This window comes from Myotis myotis, unplaced genomic scaffold (genome assembly GCF_014108235.1).
Source record: "Myotis myotis isolate mMyoMyo1 unplaced genomic scaffold, mMyoMyo1.p scaffold_m19_p_8, whole genome shotgun sequence".
Taxonomy (NCBI): Eukaryota; Metazoa; Chordata; class Mammalia; order Chiroptera; family Vespertilionidae; genus Myotis; species Myotis myotis.
The window spans coordinates 22673645-22699082 of record NW_023416390.1 but is presented as its reverse complement, the minus strand read 5'-3'; the positions used below and the strand labels follow the sequence as shown (position 1 = coordinate 22699082).

The 25438-nt window shown below is 51.7% G+C and overlaps 1 protein-coding gene and 1 pseudogene across 1 annotated transcript; one reads left to right on the top strand and one right to left on the bottom strand.

The window, feature by feature from the left end:
• Positions 1 to 363: 363 nt before the first annotated feature.
• Positions 364 to 8162, bottom strand: DES (desmin). The gene is made up of 9 exons (XM_036320252.1): positions 7488 to 8162; positions 6473 to 6533; positions 6234 to 6329; positions 5934 to 6095; positions 5647 to 5772; positions 5025 to 5245; positions 3531 to 3574; positions 1355 to 1437; positions 364 to 1147 (listed from the first exon to the last, which is right to left on the bottom strand). Exons 1-9 carry the CDS (start codon positions 8063 to 8065, stop codon positions 1106 to 1108), a joined length of 1413 nt encoding a protein of 470 aa, XP_036176145.1. The 5' UTR covers positions 8066 to 8162; the 3' UTR covers positions 364 to 1105.
• Positions 8163 to 12393: 4231 nt separating this feature from the next.
• LOC118661493 lies at positions 12394 to 13181 on the top strand (annotated as a pseudogene).
• The last annotated feature ends 12257 nt before the right edge of the window (positions 13182 to 25438 follow it).

Sequence of the window (25438 nt, the reverse complement as noted above, 5' to 3'; positions counted from 1 at the left end):
TTTCTTTGGGAAAGGAACTGGGGAGGAGCCCTACTTCAGAGCCAGTCTGTGGGGAACCGTGGTGACCTTCAAAAAGAGCAGCAGTGGTGTCCCTGGGCCCTGATGATCTGAAGGGGGTAGGAGGCCCAAGGGAGGCAGTCCCAGAATTGGGCCCTAATAGGAGGGATGTGTGGTTCCCCAACAAATGCTCCGCCCAGCTCCCACCCCCATATATTACACACAAACAACAAGGCAAGGAGGCTCTGGGAGCAGAAGAGGTGACAGGCCCTGGGGGACAGTCTGGCTGGGCAGGAAGGCAGCACAGTCCACCAGGGCCCGGGGGCTCCTAGAGGAGACCTGGCAGTCAAAACAACAGGGGACGTATTAGGCTTGTGCTTCTCTTTTTATTGTTTCTGTCCAGCCCCTGCAGTGGGGGAGGGGCAGGCACAGGGAGGTGGGCGCCCTGCCACCTTGCCTGAGACCGCTCTGCCTCTGTCCTCTCCTTTCCTCTCAGCATCTCGCCCACCCTCACTCCTTCTGAATCTCCTGCTCCCACATCTGGCACCTTCGGGGGTTCCCTCTTGCAGCCCCTGCTTGCTAAGCCTACCCTGGGAACATAAGGGACTAAGGAGCTAATTTAGTGCCCCCCAGTCTCCACAGGGACCAATCCCCCAGTTGCCTGCCCGGCTTACTGAGGAGGCCCTTTCTTTCTCTGACCTGGGCTGGGGAGTGGAGAGGTCCACCCCATGGGTCCCAACACCCTGCTGGGGTGAGGGGCCCTCTCCAAAGCCAGAGGCTAGAGCCTGAGGTCACAGAGGTGGGAGGGGCAGGGTCACTGCTCTGCCTTGGCTCCATTCAGGCCCTGCCCAGCACACCCATGGGCGGCCAAGAGCCAGGCTCGCTCACGTCCAACATCCAGGACTCACATTGCTGGGGGCTCCCTGTGCCGGGCAGGGATGGGCCATGTCCCTTGTGGGGACCATGAGGGGGGTTGGTGCGCAAGGGTCAGAGGCTGTGAGGGGAGATGGTGGCTGGGTGTGGTGCCCTTCGATGGAAGGAGGCAGGCTTCGGGAGGCAGTGAGGACAGGGGCAAGGACAGTCTCTGGTGGCAGAGGGGTCTCTGGCTTTAGAGCACCTCGTGCTGCTGCTGTGTGGCCTCGCTGACGACCTGGGGAGGAAGAGAAACACAGTCCAATCCAGTGCTGACAGGAGAATGGAGCCCAGGCCAGCCGCCCAGCCCCCATTCCAGAACTGCTGGAACCCCTCTCCCCGCAGAGAGGGACTCAAACAAGCACAGCTGGCAGAAAGCACCTGGCTGACAGCTTCCCAGACACACCCCAAGGCCCCCACCAGTAAGGGGACCAGGCAGACTCACCTCCCCGTCTCGAGTCTCAATGGTTTTGATCATCACTGTCTTCTTGGTATGGACTTCGGAACCCCTTTGTTCAGGGCTTGTTTCTGTAACAGATTCATCCACATGCTCAGCCTGACCGAGCTCAGACCAGGCTGCTCCAGGGGCTGGGAGTCCACCCCTGGTCCCACGGGGCAGAGAGAAGACTCCCACCCCTTCTATATGGACCTGGTACTTTTTCAGCAGGACTTTTATCACTTGTCCTTGAGCCCAGTGAGTGGCTCCATGGATCCCAGAATTAGTCCCATGGTTGAGATGAGATTAGGAACCAACAAAAGTGCTCCAGATGTGAACTGGTTCAGGAGGGCAGGACCCCTGAGGCCCAGTCCACCTAGCACTTCCATTCCCCATACATCTTGCTCCCTCTCCACCCTTGGGCTGCAGGAGAGTCCTACATGAATTTGTACAGTTAGAACCCAAAACCCGGTCCCAAGATACTCTCTTAGAGGATCTCATGGTACCCAGCCCCCTTTAAGGCTCTGGATGAGTAACTTGATGTCTTAATGAAAGAGAGATGGACAGGAGTCAGTCACTGATTCATTGTGTTGGTGGCCAGTGACTTGTTCTCTGTGCCTCAGTTTCCTCATTGTGAAATGGTAACAATGATACTTGTCCTATCATGGCCACAGGACTATTAATTTCAAAAAGCGTGAAGCAGTTTTAAATGTGAGGCTCACACTTGGTATCTGTATAAATGACTAACTAAAAAGAGAGGTGCTGAGTTTTACAGTAAGGGTCAAGTTTAGGTCCGCGGTACTAAGAGTTTGGTGTTCGTGAATCTCCTTAGCGAGCAATCAGCCTGTGATGAACGTTGTAACTCCGTGGAGCCAGCATGTATTTTTCCCTGTTGGAAATGAACATCGAAGATATAAAAGGTGTGATCTAGGAAAGGCAAAGCTGCCAACGACTCCGACTTCCTTTCCTAATGTATCATTATAGTGTGTTTTTCTGTTCTCCAGGGTTGGAAAGCCATGCGATCTGCATATTACTAATGGCAGAATGGCACAATGCCCTAGCAGCTACTTCTCATTGTTTGGCTTTGCTAAGGTTTGGCTTCATTGTTATAAACCTGAATCCAACATCTTGTTCCAGCAAACTGGAGGTGTTCAGCAAGCAGCGGAGAGGGTGGGGGTAGGAGAGGTGGCCCTTGGCAATTTGCCAGGCAATGGGTGGTTGGTGCCTTATAGCCAGGAAGTATGATCCTAGTTGCTTCTGCTGCCTGGCCCCTAAGGACACCCCTGGTTCCTTCAGAGTTTGGGTGTATCAGGAAAAAGAAGATGTTTGCTGATGCTCAATATTTTCAGAAGGTTCAGGGGACATGGTCAATACAATATCATCCTATATAATAAAAGCCCAGCCACCGAATGGCAGAACAACTAGAACAACTGGTCGACCAGTTGCTATGATGCACACTGACCACCAAGGGGCAGACGCTCAATGCAGGAGCTGCCCCCTGGTGGTCAGTGCGCTACCACAGTGGGAGCGCCACTCGGCTGACTAGGGTGGGCTGACCAGGATGAGCGGCTGCTCCCACTGCGAACCCCGGGCCCACGGGCAGGAACCCGGGCTGTGGTAGTTGCCTCCTCCTCTTCCTCCTCGCTCCCTGCCACCTCCTCCAGATGCCCACAGGCCGCGGGGCTGGCAGAGCTGACCCAGGAGGCTGGAAAGCAGGTTCGTGGCCGCTGTGGAACTGAGGCCTACTCCCCCGGCTCTCAGTGCTATTGTCCCTGGGCCTGCCCTAAGCAGGTCCCCTGGAGAGGCAAGTGCTGTGGCTCCACGGAAGATGCCGGGCCAGGGATCAGCCACTCAGAGGGCAGGTCCACGGCCGCTCCACTGACCAGGAGGAGCAGCAGCGTTCCCACCGCTCCCACCGCGGGCTGATCCCCGCAGGCCACACCCCCCACTAGTGCACTGGGCCTCTAGTGAGATAATAAAATAAAACGATCTCTTTGTCAGAAGATCCTCTACCTAACCCCCCTCCCCACCACTCCCCTACTCTGGCAGCAGCTCCCTCTCTCTTCTCCAAGCCCCAGTACTAACCCCACAGTTCCATCCTCCCCTCCTGGCTTGTCTTGAGCACTGCCCATGCTGGATTCCTGCCCCGTACCACCCAGGCCTCCACTTGCTAACATACACTCACCTCGAAAGTTGAGGGCAGAGAAGGTCTGGATAGGGAGGTTGATCCTGAAAGGAGAGAGATCAAATCCCAAAGGGTTAGGACCCTCTCTCTCTCTCCCCGTGACCACCTATCAAGTTTGCCCTGGTCCTCTCTAAACACCATCCTCAGCTGTCCCAGTCCCAGGGAACCCAGCACTCCCACTGCCATACTGCTTAGGGCATAGGGTCAAAGGCCAACTTTAGCTGTCCCAGGAACTGTCCCTTCAGGAAGGATCACCCATTCCATCTCTGACTGCTGGTATGACACCAACACCCCCAATCCTGCTGCACTGTCCAGTTCACCAGGACTCCCTTCTTGCTCCTGACATGGCAGAAAGTATGGATAGCAGCTCAGGGGGACACCCATTGTGTGTGCCCTCCAGCCAGGGTGGGAACTTCTGGCCCATCCACATGTGAGGCCAAGTTCCAGGAAATGCCATTTAGCTACCTTAAAAGGTCATTATAGCCCTAGCTGGTTGGCATAGTGGATAGGGCGTCAGCCTGCAGACTGATGGGTCCCAGGTTCGACTCCAGGAAAGGGCACATGCCCGGGTTGTGGGCTCAATTCCCAGTGGGTGGCATGCAAGAGGCAGCCAATCAATGATTCTCTCTCATCATTGATGTTTCTATCTCTCTCTCCCTCTCCCTTCCTCTCTGAAATCAATAACAATTACATATTTTTTAAAGTCATTATATATAGGTGTTACTCTACAAAACCTGAAATGTTTAAGTCTCCACCTAAACATGTCTGCTGATTTTTAAGAACTTCCAATATTATCATTTTTATGAGTATCAATGGACATCATTTTTTTTAGTTAATGACCTGTTTTAAATTGAAGTTAAGTTTACATACAGTGAAATGCACGGGTCTTTAGTGTGCAATCCAGTGAGTTTTGATCAGTGTCTAACTGCAAGTCTAAATAAAGATATAGAACATTTCCTCTACCCCAGCAGGTGATCTCGTGTCCCCTTCCAATTGTGTGCTGTTTTCTGTGTCTAGAGGTGAATGAATTTACATGTCCGAGCTTGTCATTCTGGTCTTTTCCTATGAGCACGTGTGTGCACATGTGCGCCCTCAATGTACAAGTCTGCACCCTCTCTTCTAGCTTGTCTCTCCCTGTCTCTGTCTTTATCTGCCCCTCCCTTTCCTACCTCATCATTCCCCACTTTGCTCTCATCTCTCCCTTGACTGGCAGTAATATTTTATTACCGCTTGCTAAACATGGTTTTATGCTGCTGGTTCTTAATTCTGAAGGTAGCAGAGGGAATAGTTATATTTCTCTTTTTATAAAAGCTATTAATTAAATCACTTTTACTCAGGTGGCCTTGGTTAATTCTCTGCTATTAGTGGAGTGGTGGCCTCTTGTGTAATATTGTTTCCAGGTCTTGTTGAGGTGATCCTGAGCCCCCACCATGGCAGGAATGGGTGCCCTAGCATCCCCCAGAACCCCACTGCCAGCCCTGCCTTGCCCCTCACCGGCTCTCCTCGCCCTCCAGCAGCTTCCGGTAGGTGGCGATCTCGACGTCCAGGGCCATTTTGACATTGAGCAGGTCTTGGTATTCTCGGAGGTGGCGGGCCATCTCATCCTTGAGGTGACGGATCTCTTCCTCTAAGCGAGCGATGCTGTCCTGGTAGCCGCTGGCCTCGCTAGTAAAGCGATCCTCCATCTCCCGCATCTGCCTCATCAGGGAATCATTCTGCAGGGGAGGGATGCCCAAGTCAAGGTCAGGTTGTTTTAAGAGGGGGGTCCAGGATAGGGGAAAGACAGCTTCGGGGCTTGGAGACACTCCAGATGGTCAAGCCCAGGAGTTGTCAAACTCTTCTCAGCCAGGGAACCCTGAACTCAAATTAAGTATTATGTGGAAACTCAGACAATAGAACTGACAAAGGGCAGTATCGCTGTTTAGCCTCTGCACCCCCACACAGGAGCCTCATGATTTCCTGAGAGCCCAACTGGCAATCCACCTGTTCTTACCTCTGTGGTAGATTTGAGGGGACAGAGGCCCAGAGAGGGCATGTGATGGGCCTAAAGTCACAGAGTGAGGGTGGGAGCTATAGGTAGGAAGGGCTGGGCCAGGCAAGGTGGGCAGGGACTCACAGTGCCTTTGAGAGCATCGATCTCGCAGGTATAGGACTGGATCTGGTGCCGGTATTCCATCATCTCCTGCTTGGCCTGGCGCAGTGCATCATTGTTCTTGTTGGCTGCCTGGGTCAGGTCGGACACCTAAGGGCAGAGAGGGGCCCTGACATGAGGAGGATGCAGGATGCAGGTGGGGGTGGGCAAGGGAGCATAGAGACCCTGGCTCACCCTCCTCCCCATGGATGGGGCCACAGAAAACACTTCCAAACTGGAATTGAGGGGGACATAGGGGTCAGGCTGCCTACCTTCGACTTGTACCACTCCTCAGCTTCAGAGATGTTCTTAGCAGCAATGGTCTCATACTGGGCCCGGATGTCCCTGAGGGCAGCAGTGAGGTCCGGCTTGGTCATGTCCATCTCCACATGGACCTGCTGTTCTTGAAGCTGGGCCTGTAGCTCTCGGATCTCCTGCAGGGAGCATCTGGGCTTCAGTCCCCTACCAGGCACCCTCACACCCCCATTCCCAGGGCCCAGCACCACGATCCCTCCTTTCCACCTGCTTTCACCAGAATCTAAGGACCCTGAGGAGGAGGGCCCAGAGCATACCTCTTCGTGCACTTTCTTAAGGAATGCGATTTCCTCATTGAGAGATTCGATCCTGCGCTCCAGGTCAATTCGAGCTAGAGTGGCGGCATCCACATCCTGGGAGAGGTCAAGCAAGAGGGACAGGGTCACTGATCACCCAGGCAGGGCTGAGGGAAACCAGGGCCCCCCCCCCCGGGGGGGGGGGGGGAGGCGGGGAGAAACAGAGGGGTAAAGATCCCCAGTGATCAATGAGGGCTCACCGATCGGAAGGCAGCCAAGTTGTTCTCTGCTTCTTCTCTCAATTGAATCTCCTCTTGCAGCCTGGTGGGGACAGACAGACAGACAGAAAGATCAGTAGTTCGTAGGGAATGAAACTGCCCAGGGCTGCCCAGAGAGTGGGCTGAGAACAGAGAAAGGAGGCCTGGGTGCTGGGTAGAAACAGGAGAGGCCCTGCCCAATGGGGGAGGGGACAGGAAGTGGCCCAATCTGCCCTAGAGCCACACCCTGGAAGTCTATGTCCCCATCAGACTGTGACCTCGCGGAGATTAGGAAGCCTGTCTATTTTATCCACCTCTATGTCCCTGGTTCCTAGCCCCAGCTTGGCCCATGTAGGGCTCGATTAATGTTTGTGACCTGGGTGGCAGGGTGGCGACTCTGCTCACTTGGGCTGTCAGAAACAGGACCCATGAACACTCGCTTATCCTTGTTGCCCTTTCCTACTGGGAGCCCAGTGGAGCCCACCATCCGGTCCTCCCAGCTGTCTTGAGGGCCCCCACCCACTCTCCTTTTTCCTCTGGACTATCTGTTCCCCTGTGAAATGGCACAGCCTCAGCTAGGCCCAGGGCACAGATCCCCACTCTACCCCCCTCCCCAGGGTCTCATCACAGAGGAGCTGAGAGCTACCATTGGATTCCCCGGCCCCTCCCCTTCCCAGCTGGCCCCAGATTTCCTCCTCTCTTATCAAACCCCCTTTCCCTCTGACTGAACCTGGGCCCCTCCTCCCTCCACCTCCCATCTGCCCGCCTGACCGCCAGCCACATCACCCAGCCACATCACCGCATCATCTTAAGATGCTTTTTAAGGGGGCTGTCTACAGGGTCTTCCCAGGTTCCCCATTTCCGCCCCATGATGTCTCCAAGAAAACTCTTTTGCAGCGTGGAGCGCAGGAGAGAGACCTGGAGTGCCTCTCGCTCAGGGGACACAGGCAGATGACCTTCTCCCTGCAAGGCGCGCCCCGCCCGTGGGAAGGGGGTGGTGGGAGCACAGGGTTCTCACTTGGCCTTGAGCCGCTGCAGGTCGTCCAGCAGGTTGTCGCGCTCCAGGTCGACGCGGGAGCGCTGGTTGGTGAGCACCTCCACCTGGCGCCGCAGCTCGCGCAGCTCCTCCTCGTAGATCTCGGCGACCCGCGTGGGCTCGCGGCCCTTGAGCCGGTTCACCTCGGCGGCGAGCGCCGCGTTCTGCTGCTCCAGGAAGCGCACCTTCTCGATGTAGTTGGCAAAGCGGTCGTTGAGCTCCTGCAGCTCCACCTTCTCGTTGGTGCGCGTGGTCAGGAACTCCTGGTTCACGGCGTCGGCCAGCGAGAAGTCCAGCAGCTCGCCCGCGCCGTAGGAGGAGGGCGCGCGGGCCGTCCCCAGCCGGCTGGCCCGCAGCCCGCCCAGGCCCCCCGCCCCGCCCGACGTGCGCGACATCTGGTACACGCGGGATGTCATCGAGCTCGAGGAGCCCTTGCTGCCGAAGCCAGCGCGCGGGAACACGGGCGAGCTCAGCGGGGAGCCGAGCGAGAAGGCCGGGGCCCCGCCGAAGGTGCGGCGGTAGGAGGACACGCGCTGGCTGGAGGAGTAGGCCTGGCTCATGGTGGCGGCGCGGGCGAGGCTGGGAGGCGAAGAGAAGGCGGCGGGCAGGCGGCCGGCTGGAGAGTGGATTCGACAGGGATACCGGGCCCCCAGCAGCCGGCACTATTTGTATCCCTCCTGACATCAGCCCCCGCCGCCCCTCCCCTGACAGCTGCAGGATCCGGCTGTCCTGCCAGGAAAGGGCGGCCACTGGCGAGGGGGCGGGGAGCCCAGCTTCCTAGCAAGAGGCCTGTGGGGGGCTCATAAGGGGTGTGAGAGAGGCTGATCCACCTAGGAGGGCAGAAGAGTGGCCGGCCTGCCAACAGCTTCAGCAGGGCAGCGAGCACGCCGGAATCCCCAGGCAGGCCCCCTCAGCCTTTGGGTGCCGGCCTCATACTGGCGGTAGTCAGGGGAGAGAGCCTGGGAGAGGCTTCCGTTTAGTCTGAGGGTCTCATTTTTGAAGTCTCCAAGGTGAGACTTTGGGTCATTTCCTGAAGGAACAAGGCCTGTTCCCAAGAAAGGCTCCAAGTCACCATTTTTCCAAAGATTCTCTGGAAGTGGCAGAGGTTTGGGGGGCTGGAGGGTCAGGCAAAGACCAGGAGTCCACCAGCCAGACCTAGAGGAGGAGGGGAGGGTCTCTAGGCAGACCTAAGAGTGTGAGTATGCCCTAGGGCAGCCGTGGGCAAACTACGGCCCGCGGGTCGGATCCGGCCCGTTTGAAATGAATAAAACTAAAAAAAAAAAGACCGTACCCTTTTATGTAATGATGTTTACTTTGAATTTATATTAGTTCACACAAACACTCCATCCATGCTTTTGTTCGGCTCTCCGGTCCAGTTTAAGAACCCATTGTGGCCCTCGAGTCAAAAAATTTGCCCACCCCTGCCCTAGGGCCAGAGAGCAATCATGGCCAGAGCTGTCCATGGGCACCTGGGCTCTAGCTCTGAGCCTCAGTTTCCCCCTAGACTAGTATAGGCCTTTTCCTCCCCACCTACTGATGAGGACACGGCCTCAAGTTTATAAGCAACAGGGTGATTTCCCAGAACGGTTTGGTGTGCTTTCAGTTCCCAATGGCTAGGGACACTGTCACCCCCACACCACCAAATTCACCTGGCTTCTGCCCGCTTGTGTCCACTCTACCCCTCTCTGACTCAACCCCCTACCAGGTAGGGCCTACCCACATCACCCACGCCCACACACACCAGGGGTTTGTGTTTTGTCACGAGCCGTATGTCAACCCAGCCATCTCCCTGACAGCAACAGCTGCCAACCCGAAATACCAGAGCTGGTATTTATAGAGGAGAATGCATGGGTCCGGTAAACAAGCGCACAGAAGAGAAGCTCTGGGGTGGGGGCCAGGTACCTGAGGAGGGGGCGTGAGTGTCAGATGGTGGAGGAAGGCTAGGGGCGCTAAGCCCCACTCACTTCCCACCCCCACAGTGTTCTAAGCCCCCAGCAGGAATGGAGCCCTGCATAGGTCTTGCCCATCTGCAAGGCATTGGCTGACCCCACAGGACATGCCCACGTCTCCATGAACACTGCTGTCTCCACACCTCCACCTGGCACTCCACAGGCCTCTCTGAGGCCTGACCCTTTTGGAATGCAAATCCTGGAAATAGAGTTCTGGTCCTTCCCGAGCTCTGCTATTACCAGCAGAACGAATTACTAGCAGACACGTCCTTTACTTCTCAGTGTCCTCATTATAGAGAGAGAATACTAGCCTTGCCATGTTTACCCTATACATGCCTCAGGTAACAATATGCAAAAATAATAATAATAATACCTTACATGTACGAAGCGCCTACCCTCTGCCACTCTGCTGAGGCAGTCTTGACTCCAGAGCCCATGCTTTGTCCCTAGGGTGGGTGTGAATGTGCCAGGTGATCTTAAAGAGCTTTGTTACTGCTGTCTTTTCAAAGCCCTTTCACATTATGTGTCTAATTTTTACCCAAGAGACAAGCTTATGAGGTCGGTGGGGAGTTCCAGCTATTCTTATCCATTCTTGGAGTCACTGCAAGCTGTTGCGTTCTGGTTATTTTTGTGTCTGTCTCCCAATCTAGATTCTAGACTCCTGGAGAATTTTGGAGACCATGTGGTTCTTAGTACATTCTAGGCAGCCTTGTCCTTGTTGTAGTTCAAAGTAGCCTGTGAGCTTCCTTTCTCATTTCCTTATTTTGGTAAAAAATGTCACACACACACACACACACACACACACATCAGGAGTGGATAAGTGATTCAGCTCTCAGCCAGTCTTAGAACTGCATCCAAGAAACCAAGATGGTGGCACAGGTTAACGCGGGAGATTGCTGCCTCGAACAACCACTTCAAAAAAACAACTAAAAGACAGAACGGACATCATCCAGAACCACAGGAAGGCTGGCTGAGTGGAAATTCTACAACTAGGAGGAAAGAGAATATCATACCCAGACTCAGAGGAGGCGCAGTGCTGAAGTGAAATACTCAGGTACGGAGTGCACTCGGAGCGGGCTGGAGGCGGAGGGCGCGGTTGTTGTTTTCAATCGAGAGGGAGTTTCAGACTCTGAGCTCCAGATCCGGGTGAGTCTCTAGGGACCCAGACTCAAACGGGAGAAGCGGGATTGTCTGGCTTCGGTCGGAACTCAAAGGGAGCTTTCTCTCCGAGGTTTGCAGCGGTTGCTGGGACTCTGTGAGGCAGAGCCCCTAGGGATGGAACTGAGAGCAGCCATAAGTGCTCCCTCCAGCCCACCCTGTAGATCCCCGGGGACCCGCCCCGCCCAAGCCCTGCGCAGAGCCATTTGCCGGATAGCCTCAGGCAAACGCTAGATTAGCACCACCCTAGAGATCCAGCACAGAAGCTCTCCCACTGCAGACACAGCGGACTCTCATAGCCAGTTAGCCTGGAGGTCAAATCACCCCCGGTATTGCCGACAACAATCAAGGCTTAACTACAACAAGACTGCGCACAAAGACCACTAGGGGGTGTACCAAGAAAGCATAAAAAATGTGGAGACAAAGAAACAGGACAAAACTGTCAATGGAGGATATTGAGTTCAGAACCACACTTTTAAGGTCTCTTAAGAACTGTCTAGAAGCCGCCAATAAATGTAGTGAGATCCTCAAGAAATCTAATGAGACCCTCGATGTTATGATAAAGAACCAACTAGAAATTAAGCATACACGGACTGAAATAACGAATACTATACAGACTCCCAACAGCAGACCAGAGGAGCGCAAGAGTCAAGGCAAAGATTTGAAATGCGAAGAAGCAAAAAACACCCAACCAGAAAAGCAAAATGAAAAAAGAATCCGAAAATACGAAGATAGTGTAAGGAGCCTCTGGGACAGCTTCAAGCGTACCAACATCAGAATTATAGGGGTGCCAGAAGATGAGAGAGAGCAAGATATTGAAAACCTATTTGAAGAAATAATGACAGAAAACTTCCCCCACCTGGTGAAAGAAATGGACTTACAGGTCCAGGAAGCACAGAGAACCCCAAACAAAAGGAATCCAAAGAGGACCACACCAAGACACATCATCATTAAAATGCCAAGAGCAAAAGACAAAGAGAGACTCTTAAGAGCAGCAAGAGAAAGAAACTCAGTTACCTACAAGGGAGTACCCATACGACTGTCAGCTGATTTCTCAACAGAAACTTTGCAGGCCAGAAGGGAATGGCAAGAAATATTCAAAGTGATGAATACCAAGAACCTACAACCAAGATTACTTTATCCAGTAAAGCTATCATTCAGAACTGAAGGTCAGATAAAGAGCTTCACAGATAAGGAAAAGCTAAAGGAGTTCATCACCACCAAACCAGTATTATATGAAATGCTGAAAGGTATCCTTTCAGAAGAGGAAGAAGAAGAAAAAGGTAAAGATACAAATTATGAACAACAAACATGCATCTATCAACAAGTGAGTCTAAGAATCAAGTGAATAAATAATCTGGTGATCATAATAGAATCAGGGACATAGAAAGGGAATGGACTGACTATTCTTGGGGGGGGGAGGGGTGTGGGAGATGCAGGAAGAGACTGGACAAAAATCGTGCACCTATGGATGAGGACAGTGGGTGGGGAGTGAGGGAGGAGGGTGGGGCGGGAACTGGGAGGAGAGGAGTTATGGGGGGGGAAAAGAGGAACAAATGTAATAATCTGAACAAGAAAGATTTAATTAAAAAAAGAAAAAAGAACTGCATCCCTCTTACTGTAGTGATTGGCTCAAAGGGTGGTGCTGGATCTGAGCAGGGCCAATCAGAGACCTTCCCTGGGATTTATGGATGGAACTGGGATTACTGCTGTGGAGAGACAGCAGTGTTCATGGAGAAGGAAATTGCCCTTCTACCCCTCACTGTCCACTCCTGTTGCCCATGTGCTACCAACCTCCTGAGCTGCCCCAGCAGGTGAGGGATGAGCCAGCTTCATGTGTACAAGGAGGTGCAGGCCTGGCCCAGTCCACAGGTCTGCGTGTCTGTCCCCAGCACTCTGCAAGGCTAGAAAAGGAGAAAGAACCTATCCAGAATCCCTGCATGACAGGAAAAGGAGGGGCTATCTCAGCAGGAAAAACTCTACAGTGAAAACAAAGGAAAGCTGGAAAGCGAGGGAAAGCTGAAGATGATGTAGATACACAAGATGAAGGAAAAGTCTATGAGGAAGAAAAGCCAGAAATGGAGGGGAAGCCAGAGCATGCGGAAAAGCACCAACATGAGGGACAGCCAGATGATGAGGGGAAACAACATGAGGGACAGCCAGATGATGAGGGGAAGCAAGTCAGAAGGTGAGGGAAAAGCGCCAGGTGAGGGCAAGTCAGAACCCAGGCCAAGCCAGAGAGCCAGCCATGGGCTGCCAAGGAGCTCCCGGCTGAAGATTGTGTGCCCCGGAAAAATAAAACCAAAAACAGACGGGTGGACAGATGACTCCCCCAAGGACTATCAGGAGGACTTACAGGAAAGGCATTTGGGCAGTGAGGAGATGATGAGGAAATGTGGAGACACCTCAAGGGCTCAGGAAGAGCTAAGGAAAAAAAAAAAAAAAGAACAAAATGGATGGTCTTCATTGGATGCAAAAAGATGTATAGGATCCATTCCTACCAAGGGGCTTACGGGGTGTCAGGGGAGTGCAGGGTGGAGATAGGACCCAAAGGGACTTACATGATATCCCATACTTTATTTTTTTTTTAAATATATTTTATTGATTTTTTACAGAGAGGAAGGGAGAGAGATAGAGAGTTAGAAACATCTATGAGAGAGAAACATCGATCAGCTGCCTCCTGCACACTCCCCATGGGGAAGTGCCCGCAACCCAGGTACATGCCCCTGACCGGAATCGAACCTGGGACCTTTCAGTCCGCAGGCCGACGCTCTATCCACTGAGCCAAACCGGTTTCGGCAGATATCCCATACTTTAAAGCCTTTGGACTTTAATTCTGATTTATCTGGTAAGAATATTTCAACTCTGTTTTCTCTGGTGGGCATTTGCCAGGTGATGTGTTTTCACCTGAAGCTGATACTTTGCTTCAGGTGTCTGTCATTCTTGTTACCAGCGGCCTTTTTATCCAACTATACAGTGCTCTATATCAGTAGGGGATTTTCACCCATAAGCATGGAAGAGATATTCATGGCACTTTGTAAAACAATGAAGGAAAAAGTTTACACACACACACACACACACACACACACACACGAAATTGCTCTTCTGACTAGTCCAACAGCTCAATGTAATTGTGAAATGAGGCAGAAAGCAAATAAGTAAATAAATAAATCCACCTATTCTCTAGTCAAAATCAACATCTCTACCAGACTTGGCTCTGAACCACTTGGGTCTGTTTCCAAAGTTAAGTTTCACCCTGAGGATTTGCTACCATGGAGGACAGCAAAACAACACTCCGAGGCTTGGACGACAGGTGGAAAAGTGCTCTGTTTTGGCAGCAGTACTGCTGGGTTGGGTTTAGCATCCCCAGGGACCACTTAGAATTGGACACACTAAAACAAAAAAAAAATTTATTTGGATGGTTAATGTACTCATCACAAATGCAAGAGGCCTATTCTGTGGGTTGCCTTTTCATTCTGTTGGTAGCATCCTTTGATGAACAAAAGTTTTCAATTTTGATGAAGTCAAATTTATCTATTTTTTCTTTCTTTTTAAAAAATATATTTTATTGATTTTTTACAGAGAGGAGGGGAGAGAGAGTTAGAAACATCAACGAGAGAGAAACATCGACTCAGCTGCCTCCTGCACACCACCTACTGGGGATGTGCCTGCAACCAAGGTACGTGCCCTTGACCGGGATCGAACCCGGGACCCTTCAGTTGCAGGCCGACGCTCTATCCGCTGAGCCAAACCAGTTAGGGCTCTATTTTTTCGTTTATCGCCTGTGCTTTTGGTTTCATATTCAAGAAATCATGGCTAAATCCAATGTCATGACTTTTACCCCCTGTGTTTTCTTCTAAGAGCTTTGCAGTTTTATATCTTTGATCCATTTTGAGTTAATTTTTGTATGCCGGGTAAAGGTAAGGGTCCAACTTCATTCTTTCACAAATGAATATCCAATTTTTCCAGCATTTGTTGAAAAGACAGTCTTTCCCTATTGAATGGTCTGGACACCCTGTTGAAAATCATTTAGCCATATATGTGATTATTTATTTCAGGGCTCTCTATTCTATTCCATTGGCCTATCTATATACCTGTCCTTATACCAGTATCATACTGTTTTGATTACTGTATGTTTCTAGTGAGTTTTGAAATCAGGAAGTATGAATCCTCCAACTTTGTTCTTCTTTTGCAAGATGTTTTGGCTATTCAGGTCCCTTAAAATTCCATATGAGTTTTAGGATGGATTTTCCTATTTCTTCAAAAAACATTGATGGGCTTTTGACAGGGATTATACTGAATCTGTAGATCACTCTGAGTAGTATTGATAGCTTAACAATATTAAATCTTCCCTTAATAAACACAGAATGCCTTTCCATTTATTTCTGTCTTCTTTAATTTATTTCAGCAATGGTTTGTAGTTTTTAATGTACAAGTCTTATACCTGCTTGGTTAAATTTATTCCAAAGTATGTTATTCTTTTTTATGCTACTGTAAATGAAATTGATCATTTGGGGGTTTTCCTGCATTCTGTTATTGTAGTGTATTATCCTAATTGATTTTTCATATCTTGAACCATCCTTCCATTCCAGGAATAAATCCCACTTGATCATATGATATAATTTCTTTAAGATGTGCTGAATTTGGTTTGCTAGTATTTTATTGAGAATTTTTATAGCAATATTCATAAGACTTATCGTTTTATTTTATTGTGTGTCTTTTTCTGGCTTTGATATCGGGGTAATGATGGGATGACGGAATGAGCTAGGAAGAAGTCCCTTATTTTCAAATTATTGGAAGAGATTGGTGTAAATTCTGAAATGTTTGGTAGAATTCACCAGTGAAGCCATCTGGTCCAGCTTGTTTCTTTGATGGGAGGTTTTCTGTCATTCCTCTTACTATTCTCGTTTGTATTTCATTGTATAAATTTGCAATCGTTTATTTGGCCAATTTTTTATTTAGACATTTATATTAGTTTTAGTATTTTGCTATCATAAACAATGCAGCGATGAACATCCTCGGGACACGTTTTTTTGGGGGACACACTTTAAATGTGTGACGTCAGCAGTCACATTACTTTATGGTCACGCCTCGTAAGCTGATTGATAGTGGAAACGGGAAGCTCCACCAAGGCAGATATTTGTTTCTTATTAATACAGTATCTGTCTTCCTTCTGTCCAACCTGAGCCAACCACTTTCCCCAGCTGCCTGGGGAGGTACAGGAAAAGGAGCAGACAGGGAAGACAAGACACGGGAAAAAGGACTATGGGAGGTGCCCTAGCCGGTTTGGCTCAGTGGATAGAGTGTCAGCCTGTGTACTCAAGGGTCCCAGGTTCGATTCTGGTCAAGGGTATGTACCTTGGTTGTGAGCACATCCCCAGTAGGGAGTGTGCAGGAGACAGCTGATCGATGTTTCTAACTCCCTATCCCTCTCCCTTCCTCTCTGTAAAAAACCAATAAAATATATTTTTAAAAAAATTTTTTAAAAAAAGAACTATGGGAGGTGGAGACAGCTCCTTCACATGGCGAAGAAGATGAGAAAGGCCACCATCAGGCAGAAGAGCTCCCAGATGGCTAGAAATAAGTGAGGCCAGGGAACATGGGGCTGCCAAGCTGCTGACGCTCTCATCTGTCGGTGTCTCTGATAGTCTCAGCACCACTGCAGACAGCGAGCGGCTCACCTGAGAGGTGCTCCTGACCCAGGAGGGGGTGGAGACAAACCTGATGCAGGCACACATTTCAGGGATGAGGGGAGCTGCTCCCAGTGCACAGAAGACAGGGCGGGGGAGGGGGACTGGAAATTCACAAATTTGTGTATGTGATATGGTGCCTTGTACAGTGCGTGCTATCAATATATTTTGTTGAATCAATGAAAAAGAAAGCCAGTCCTGAAGTTCGCTTGAGATCTTCCCAAGTTACTCTGACCTTGGAGAGTCTTGGAAACTTCAGGTTGAAGGTAACTTTATAAATCATGAGGTTGACCAGTCTCATGGCCCCACTTCTCAGTTCAGACTTAAGTCTTCTTCACTGTGACTCCAGCAAGCGCTGCTCCACCTCGAATCCCTCCACTGCCTGGGAACCTGGCGTCTGCAGGCGGCCCATTCCATTCCATAAAGAGTCATTGGGTACCTAACACATGTCCGGCACGGGACAGAGGACAGTTCTGTTGTTAGAAAATGTTTCTTTGTATGTGAACCCAGCTGATGTGTCTCTGCTATGCCGCTTATTGTAACCTCAGAGCCAGACAGAGCACGAAGAACCCCCTTTCACAGACCTGCTCCTCAGTTACTTCTGGGGAATGCTCCTGCCTTTTGGAGACGGCCTGTTTCACCATCGCCACCTTCTCTCCCTTCCCTGGACTACTGCACCAGCAACACCCAAGCTCATCATGGCCCCCAAGTCCCCACAGGACTGGCCCTGCCCACCTTGCCCTCTCAATTCACTCACCTCTCCGTTGTGCTCACCTCACGTCAGGCACACGACCCTCTTTTCTGTGCAATCATATTGCTGAGCTCTTTCCAGCCACCAGGCTTCTTTGCATTTACTGTTCCCTGCCTTCCCCTCTGCCGAGTGTCTGGAGGGCGCATAGATGCCTAGGCAGGTCTCCGAACCTCACAGAGGGCTCGCTGGCAGACAAGGGCCCTGCCCACCCGTAGGACCTCCCAGATCCTGTGGATGGCACGAATAGGGCGCAGGCGGCTGATGTGAGTGGGTGGCTGTGATGGGGACACTGACCCGGACAGCACAGAGCATTTAGATTGAGAAAAACTGAGGGAGGTCCGAAAGGAGAGAAATAGAAGTGACTCTTCCACTTTGCCCTGTCTGGAAGCACCTCACCTTACCCAGGTCCACCCCAGAATCCCTGGGGGCTGACACCTCCCTCCTCTGATTCACACCCACCTGGGGGGAGGGGGTCCTTTGCCCCTTTCTCCAGGGCTTATCCTCCTCCTCTTCTTTTTATTTCCCAACCGAGGACCTCATGCTTCCATCCTTAGCCTGGACTGGGCCAGGAGGCTGCCACTGCATGTGCGCCTTGGGGACGGTGTGGCAGGTGTGAACTTGGGTGGCCTGGCTCTTGCCTCAGCTTTAGCCCTTGGTCGAGGCCCAAGCCTGGGGCTGTGGGGGTGGCCCACTATCCAGAGGCTAAGACAGAGACAGCACTCATCCTGGGGTTTCACCAACTGAACATCTGTGCCACCTGGGTAAGTCCTGTTCCCCTCACCCCCACCCCCCATCAGGCCCAGGTGCGAAAGGGGCCCAGGCAAGGTCATCTCTGAAGTCCCTTAGTGTCTCCCATCCTGAGTCTCTGGGCCCAGTCTCTGGGTGGAACAGGTCCCTAGTCGAGCCCTTGCTCCCAGAAGCCTCCCTGCCTCATTGCTCCCAGAGCCCCTCCCCCAGCAGCCACGCTCATGCTGCCCCCTCCACCCACCTTCCCTCAACTGTGATGCTGCTTAACCTCCACAGGCTGCTGAGGAGCCCGAGTGACTGTAAAAGGGAAGGAATGTCCAGAGGCAATTGTTTCTCCCTGATATCACTGGGGGGAGGTTGGGTTGGGGGGCCCAGCCAGACAGTGGCGGAGGCAGGATCCTCCCTGAAACGCATCTCTCCCTGCTGCGCTGGCCCCTCTTCCCCAGGGGCAGGCAGCGACCATCCCCTCTCCTCTGTTACCCTCCGCATCTCATTAGTTTAAGACCTTCAGGCGGCAGCCTCCACTCCCAGCTTTCTCCACCTGACCCCAGACCCTTCCGTAAGCCCCTCAGCGCACACCCACCCCAGTTCTCACAAATCCCTCCTCCGCCTCCTCCTCATCACCCCACTCCCCAGCTCCTTCTCCGGGCGCCAACCCCCTCCTGCCCGCGCTCCTTTTACAGACATGGAGCGCTGCGGGTTTTCTGCCAAAGTAGGAGAAGTCTGAAGCTAATCTCACCTCCTCCCAGCTCCCAACCTATCCTACCAAATAGGACGTCTGGCAGGCTGCGGGGAGGCGGAGGGGGCCGCGGTGGTGGAGGGAGGAGGGAGGGGTGGGGGGGCGGGTGAAGCGGAGCCTCAAGGGGGAGGAGCCAATGAGAAGGGTGGAGGTGAAAGCCCTTTGTGGACTCTGAGCGCCCCGCAAAGTCCAGGTGTTATTTGCATCAGTTAGAGATGGGGAGATGGGGAATGGCGAAAATGGGGTCGGAGGTCCGGTCCAGGGAAGGGGAGGAGACTTAGGTAGCATTAAGGGAAGATCCCCTGGAAGGCACCCTGACGTGTTGGGAGCAGCATGTGGCTGGGAGTGGATAGGCTGTGTGACCCTGGACTGGCTGCGGGCCCTCTCTGGGTCTCAGTTTCTCTTGCTTGAAGTGACATATCCCTCTCTATTCTGGCCCCAAGAGGAGGAGTGACAGAGGCCCCTTTCTTCAGAATCCACCATCAGGTGGGACCCAGATCACTGGTATGTCCCCAGAAGAGCCTGAATCCCACCACACGTGGATGGACGTGGCCACACCTGCCAGCAGAAATGGAATCAGGTTCCTCCCTCCTCCTCTTCTCCCTCTCCCCAGGCTTTCATCTTCCCTGGGTGAGCACCTGGTCCTGCCCAGCACAACAAATGCAGCCCCCTTAGGGCTCTCAGCGGCTCAGTTGTCCCCTCACCATATCTGGCCACCTCCTCACAATTCCCAGAAGTCTACCCTTGAACTTCTCCAAATCCACCCAGTCCTGAAGCAGCAGAGACGGGAGGCAGAGGAGCCCCAACACAGACGTGCATCTCCCCCGCTCCCATGCAGCCACATTGAAACCCCCTAGCAGAACAGGGGCAAATGCTCTTTGAACAGAGTAGGTGGAAGAGGGTAAGGGGTGTGAGAATTGGGGTGGGGGGATCAGGGTGAGTCAGAAACAGGTATGTGCAGGGTGGTACTCAGCCCCGCTCCAAGGAGATTTCACAGTCTCTTTCCCCTATGCTGGGACCCGGCTCTCACTCCCCCTAACCCTCTGCTGAACTGTAAGCCCCTTCTTTCTTTAGACATTAACCCAGATAGAGAAAAGCAGTTTCCTTTCTTCCCTGGAATTCTCTGTCAGGTTCTTAGTGCCGTCATTCAGCCTTCTCTTCTGCCTGATTCATTCATTCCTTTCATCTTCCCTCACAGGCTTTTTTTGGTTTCAGCCCCTCCAGTTTGGTCAGATCCCTGCTGTCCTGGACTCTTTCCAGGTTTCCTACCGCCCTTTGAGGCTGTGGGGTTCTTTAAACAGGGCCTGAGCAGGCTGGCAATGACCTCACAGGGCCACTATGCACAGTTGCTATATATAGCCTTATAGGATCATCCTCTTCTTCCTCCAACCAGCTGAGTCACAGTCAGCTTGGGGTCCACTCAGACCCCAGGACCTTCTCTGCCACTCCAGACCACAGCCCACCACAACACCCTGAGCTGTTCTTTATTCTCCAAACCATCCAAGTATGCAATGAAAGTGAGTCTTGGGTCCAGAAGACCTTCTTGGGCCCTCAGTGTTTTTATAGCCTCAGTCCTTCATCCCTCTGTCTTCTCATACCTGGCCAGATAGCCAGCCATGGCCTAAATCCCATTTGACTTCACAGAGGTGTGAGCAAGGAGAGAGATTTGGGGAGTAGCTGCTGGATCACTACCTGGGCTTAAATCCTCTACCACTCTTGGGTAAGTTACTACCTATTGGAGCCTCAGTTTCTTCATCTGTAAAACAATAATAACAGCATAGGTTTTCTGGGAAGGTTAAATGGGAGATTGTCTGCAAAGCACTAGGTACACCTGGCGCACCGTAAGTATTCAATAAGAGTCAGCTATCGCTAGAACTTTACCTCCTTTGACTGATAAAGAGCTGGTTCTCGGATACCCAGGGACTGGCTTGAATCCTTGCTTCAGGTCAGCAAGTGTAGGACCAAAACTAATAGCCAAGACTGCCTAACTCTAAAGCTCTCTATCAGAGGCCTGCCACCTCTGAGAATAACAGTTATACCACTTATTAAGTGCCTACTGTATACTGGACACCTGTCATGTAAAAATCACTGTATCTCCAAACTTCATAATACTGGGAAATAACTATTATCCTCATTTTACAATCACAAATTCTAGGCTCAGAGAGGTTAGGTAAGTTCTTTAAGGTTGCACAGCAAGTAAGCACACAGTCTGGATTTGTATTTTAGATAATGGCTCTTGGAAGCCGGACTCATTTCTCTGCATTGTCTCTAAGGCCTTGCTGCAGACTGACTTGGCAGGCTCAAGCAGTTTCCTTTCTAGGTACTTCTTTTAAACGGCCTTATTGGGGGATCTCCACTGGAAAGTCCATTGTCCAGTAGAGGGCAAGTCCCTCCCAACATTCTGCCCTGCTCTTCTCCCCAATCCCACTGCTCTCCAGAAAAGGGCCTGGGCTGAAAGAACCAGCTCTTTATCAGTCAAAGGCTTGGAGTTGTTAGGGAGTCAGGTCCCATCAGCAGAGGAGTCTGGCCTTTATCCCACAAGCCCCGGGGGAGAAGAGGGGGGACACTGCCGATCTCCTGTGTGGGGAATAAAGAGGCCACTGGGGGCTGCTTTGCCTAGTGCCACCCTCAGGCCAACCAGGCACTGGGGCTCCCCTGCAAGCTGGAGAGGCTTCCCTGAGTGCGTCCTGGCCTCAGACTGCCCCCAACCGGCCTGGGAGAGGGCCTGGGCAGCAGCAGGCACAATCCCGTCCTGGAGAGGCTGCCTGGAGGACTAGCACTGGGGGCCAGGCTTGCTCCTGCAGCCTCGGGACTCAAAAGCAACTGGGGAATCCACTGTCAGCTGCCCGGGATTTTCACTGCCCAGATCCCAGGCCCAACGCCTTCTAGAAAGCCCCAGATACAATCCCCTTCCCAGTGATAAGGACCCTGAGATATAGTTTGTTGAAAATGGAGCACTGAAGCTTTTTCATCCCTCCTGTCCCCCAGAGCCCCCTGGTGCCCCTCCCCATCCAGCCTCAAAGGGAGGGCAAGGCTCTCTTCCTCTTCTGTCCCCAGGCTCCCGGCCACCCTGCACACCAGAATAGACCACTGACCACCTGCCCTGGGGACTGGAAGGGGCCACAGCCGGTGCTGCCACTCAGGCTGGGAGTGGGGTTGGGAAGAGAGGAGCGGGGAGGCTGGGATTGTGGGAAGGCATTCCAGGGACCCAGGCTGTTTCCAGCTGCTCCTCTGTGTAGTGCAAAGAGCTCCCCACCAACACCCTGCAAACAACAGCCAGGAAAAGCTTGGAGCTCCAGGCCCCCTCTCAGGGCTCAGGCTGAGTCTCCAACCCAACTTCTTCCCCCTCTCAGTCTCTGGCCTCCACCCCTCCCCCGAGTCTGGTCCCTCCCCCTTCCCTCCCTCCCCAGATCAGGCCTCTTCCCCTCTCCCCCCTGAACACCTCAAGCTCTAGGTCTGTCTCCACCTCCCCTATGGTGTATGCCCCACCCCTCCCCTTCTCTGGGGTCAGGGTCTCTACCCTCACCCCCAGCTCTTTCTAAGAGGATGATGCCCTTGCCCTAACTGGTTTGGCTCAGTGGATGGAGCGTCGGCCTGTGGACTGAAGGGTCCCGGGTTCGATTCCGGTCAAGGGCATGTACCTTGGTTGCAGGCACATCCCCAGTGGGGTGTGCAGGAGGCAGCTGATTGATGTTTCTCTCTCATCGATGTTTCTAACTCTCTATCCCTCTCCCTTCCTCTCTGTAAAAAAATCAATAAAATATATTTTTTTAAAAAGAGAGGATGATGCCCTTGCTTGGTGACCCCACATTCCAGCCTTGCAGAACTCACAAGGGCTTCCTGCCTCGTGTGAGATCCCTGCCCCCACCCTTAGCTCCGGCAGCCTCTCTGGCCATTCAGCTGCTGGCCCTCTGCAGTTCCCTTCTGGGACATCTCCCTCAGCCCCAGGCCCAATTTAGCTCCTTTAATCTTCCCTGTAATCCAATCTGGCCATTTCCTGGCCACACACTGCACTTCCAAACTGCCAGTCCCTGGAGAGGGGCAGGGCCAGGGTGGCCTCAGCTCTTCCCTAGACTGGAGCACCCCCGCTTCCTGGGCTCTCCTGCTATACCCCCTCCTCTTCCCCCCCATGCCTAGGAAACCCCAAGGGAACCCAGGCCTGAGCCCATCCTGACTCCTCACCTCCTGCTTTTCCACCTCAAGGGAAGGTTCCCCAAATTCCAGAGGACAAAATCTGGAACCAGACTACCTGGGTTCCTGGTCCCAGCTCTGCCGCTGACCAGCCACGTGACCGTGGGCAGGCTGCTTCCCTCTCCTTGTCTCTGTTTCTCATCTGTAAATGGGGACCATATCAGCGCGCACCTCAGAGACAGCTGTGAGGATTAACTGCGTTACTTTATGTAAAGTGCTTAGAATAGCTCCAGATACATACTAAGTGCTTTTTAAGTGTTAAACAAAAATTCTCTTTCCCAGTCTTGTATTACAATGAGTTTATTTCCTCCAAGCGAAGACACCATGAATTGTGAAACACTTCATTTATTTAATAACATCATTTTGGGGGGAGGGGAAAATCATCGCCATATAAAATGTACAAATTATCTGTAAGCCATCTTCAAATTTCACATGTGTAAATTGTTCAGTAACAAAATTTGTGTCGCATACTCATCTCTCCGAGGTCTCTGCTTCTACCCAGAGAGTCCTTTTTCAGCTTCTGTGCATTCATTGTTTTGTTTGTTTTTATTGATCTTTAGAAAGAGAGGAAGTTGAGAGGGAGAGAGAGAAAGATAGAAACATCAATCAGCTGCCTCCTGCACACCCTCTCCTGGGGACCAAGCCTGCAACCCGGGCACGAGCCTGACCAGGAATCGAACCAGCAACCTCTTGGTTCATGGGTTGATGCTCAACCACTGAGCCACACCAACTGGGCTGTGCATTCATTGTTGAAGGCTGGTACCCAAGGTATTGGGTTCAAGTCCTTACTCCCAAATCACAGTTGAGCCACCTCAGGCAAGTTCTTTGGCTTTTTTAAGCCTCAGTTTTACCTAAACAGCCAAGATAACTCACAGCAATTGTAGTGAATATTAAATGAGATCATATATGTTAAGGCGTTTTGCGTGTATTGGATATTCAATATAGGAGAGCTATCAGTATTGTGATGATTTTTAAATGTTTGTTCAATTGAACCTGGACTCTTGGGAGGTGAAGATCTGGTATTTCATGGTTGACGTGCCCTCCAGTGGCCATGCTGTGAAACTGCAGGCTTCCTGATTCACTTGGGGAGTCCCTTTGCTGGTCCAGGAACTAACTCAGCTACCCCACCCCCAGGCCAGGCTTATCTAACCCAACTGGAATTCTTCACTTTATCTTTCCTTTTACAGAGGCCTTAAGGGGCTTTCTAAAGTACTTAATAGGACAAGACACCAGGGGCAGAGCTTTAGCCCAGGAAGGCTACAGCCTGGATGTAAACTGTTTCTCAAAGCTGCTGGGCGAGGGCCCTGCCGCAGGGAGGTAGGATGGTGGAGTGCTGTGTGCTGGGCATTAGTTCTCCTCTGACCTGGACACTGTGGGATCTGGCTGGTGCGAGACCCCTCTTGCTGCCACATCCAAATATCCAGCACAGAACAAGTATAGCCCACGTCACGAATCTGCTTCTGGACATTTGTTCAACCTTCTCTCCTCCTTCCCTCTCTCCCTTCCTTCCTTCCTTCCTTCCTCCCTCCCTCCCTCTCTCCCTGCATTCATTTTATTGAACACTGGCTGTGTACCAAGCCTCACGTCCTAGGTACTGGGGGTTAAAAAGATCAATCTAATACAGACATAAATACTGCTGCCAAGAGTTGTTCACAATGTCCCAGACACCTCATGCAGAGTTAATCCTTGCATCTGAGTGTTTACAGCTTCTTTCTCTGTGTGGCTGAGTGAGAGGGCAGAGGCAGGAACCTCAAATCCAGGCTGCCTGAAGCCCCTGATGAAATGTGTCCATAGTGGAAGCTTTGTCTGGCCAGGTTTGGGGCTGACTTCCTCCTCCTGGGCCATACTGCTACTCTGAGAAATGTTCTCCATCTCAAACATTGACCAAACTCCCAGCTCCACCTGCTTGGGGCCCCTGATCTCCCCTCCCTTTCCCAGCACTGCCCTTCGCCCAGGGTCCAGGGCAGGGAGTCGGGGGTGGGGGGTGGGGGGGTGGTGTTTAACCCACCTTGCAATGAATGGCCTGGGTTAACTTTCTCAATATTTAGCATCTAATCCCCAACCATAAAATTATTTTCGTTGCTACTTCATAACTAATTTTGCTACTGTAAACAATATGTAAGTATATGTGTGTTTTCCGATGGTCTTAGGCGACCCCTGTGAAAGGGTCCTTCAACCCCCAAAGGAGTCGCGACCCACAGGTTGAGAAACGCTGATCTAGAGGCACTGGGTGAAGAGTGGCTGGAAGTGCTTCCATTTTTGGAAGGTGCCCGAGCAGCAGGAAGAGCTGGGTGAGTGTCTGTTACAAATGCCCATTGTTCCTGGGACTCTGTTGCCTCTTTGTGCTGCCATCCTCCCTCCTTCCACTCATGATCAAACTTCTCGAAAGTCTTCTACCCCTTCCTTGGCACCCCCTGCTGCCCCTAATCACCATTTCCTTAGAATTCTTCACAGCTGAATAGCACAGGTCCCTCACTGGGTCCCCTCAACTCCTAGACCAATGCTGTCCAACAGAAATACAATGGAAGCCATATATGCCATTTTATTCATTTTCATAAATAATTATTTTTATTATTTTAGTTTATTTTTCAATTACAGTTGATAGTCAATGTTTTATATTAGTTTCAGATATAAATAATCCTATATAATAAAAGGCTAATATGCAAATTGACCAAATGGCAGAACGAATAGTCGCTATGACATGCACT

What these genes read in the sequence shown, in the direction of transcription:
- DES (XM_036320252.1), bottom strand. Translation starts at nt 8,065, where the DNA reads ATGAGCCAGGCCTACTCCTCCAGCCAGCGCGTGTCCTCCTACCGCCGC. An exon ending in TTAAGAAAGTGCACGAAGAG is followed by an intron (nt 6,096 to 6,233) that starts GTATGCTCTGGG and finishes TGCTCCCTGCAG; the next exon opens with GAGATCCGAGAGCTACAGGC. An exon ending in CTGGAGGGCGAGGAGAGCCG is followed by an intron (nt 3,575 to 5,024) that starts GTGAGGGGCAAG and finishes CTCTCCTTTCAG; the next exon opens with GATCAACCTCCCTATCCAGA.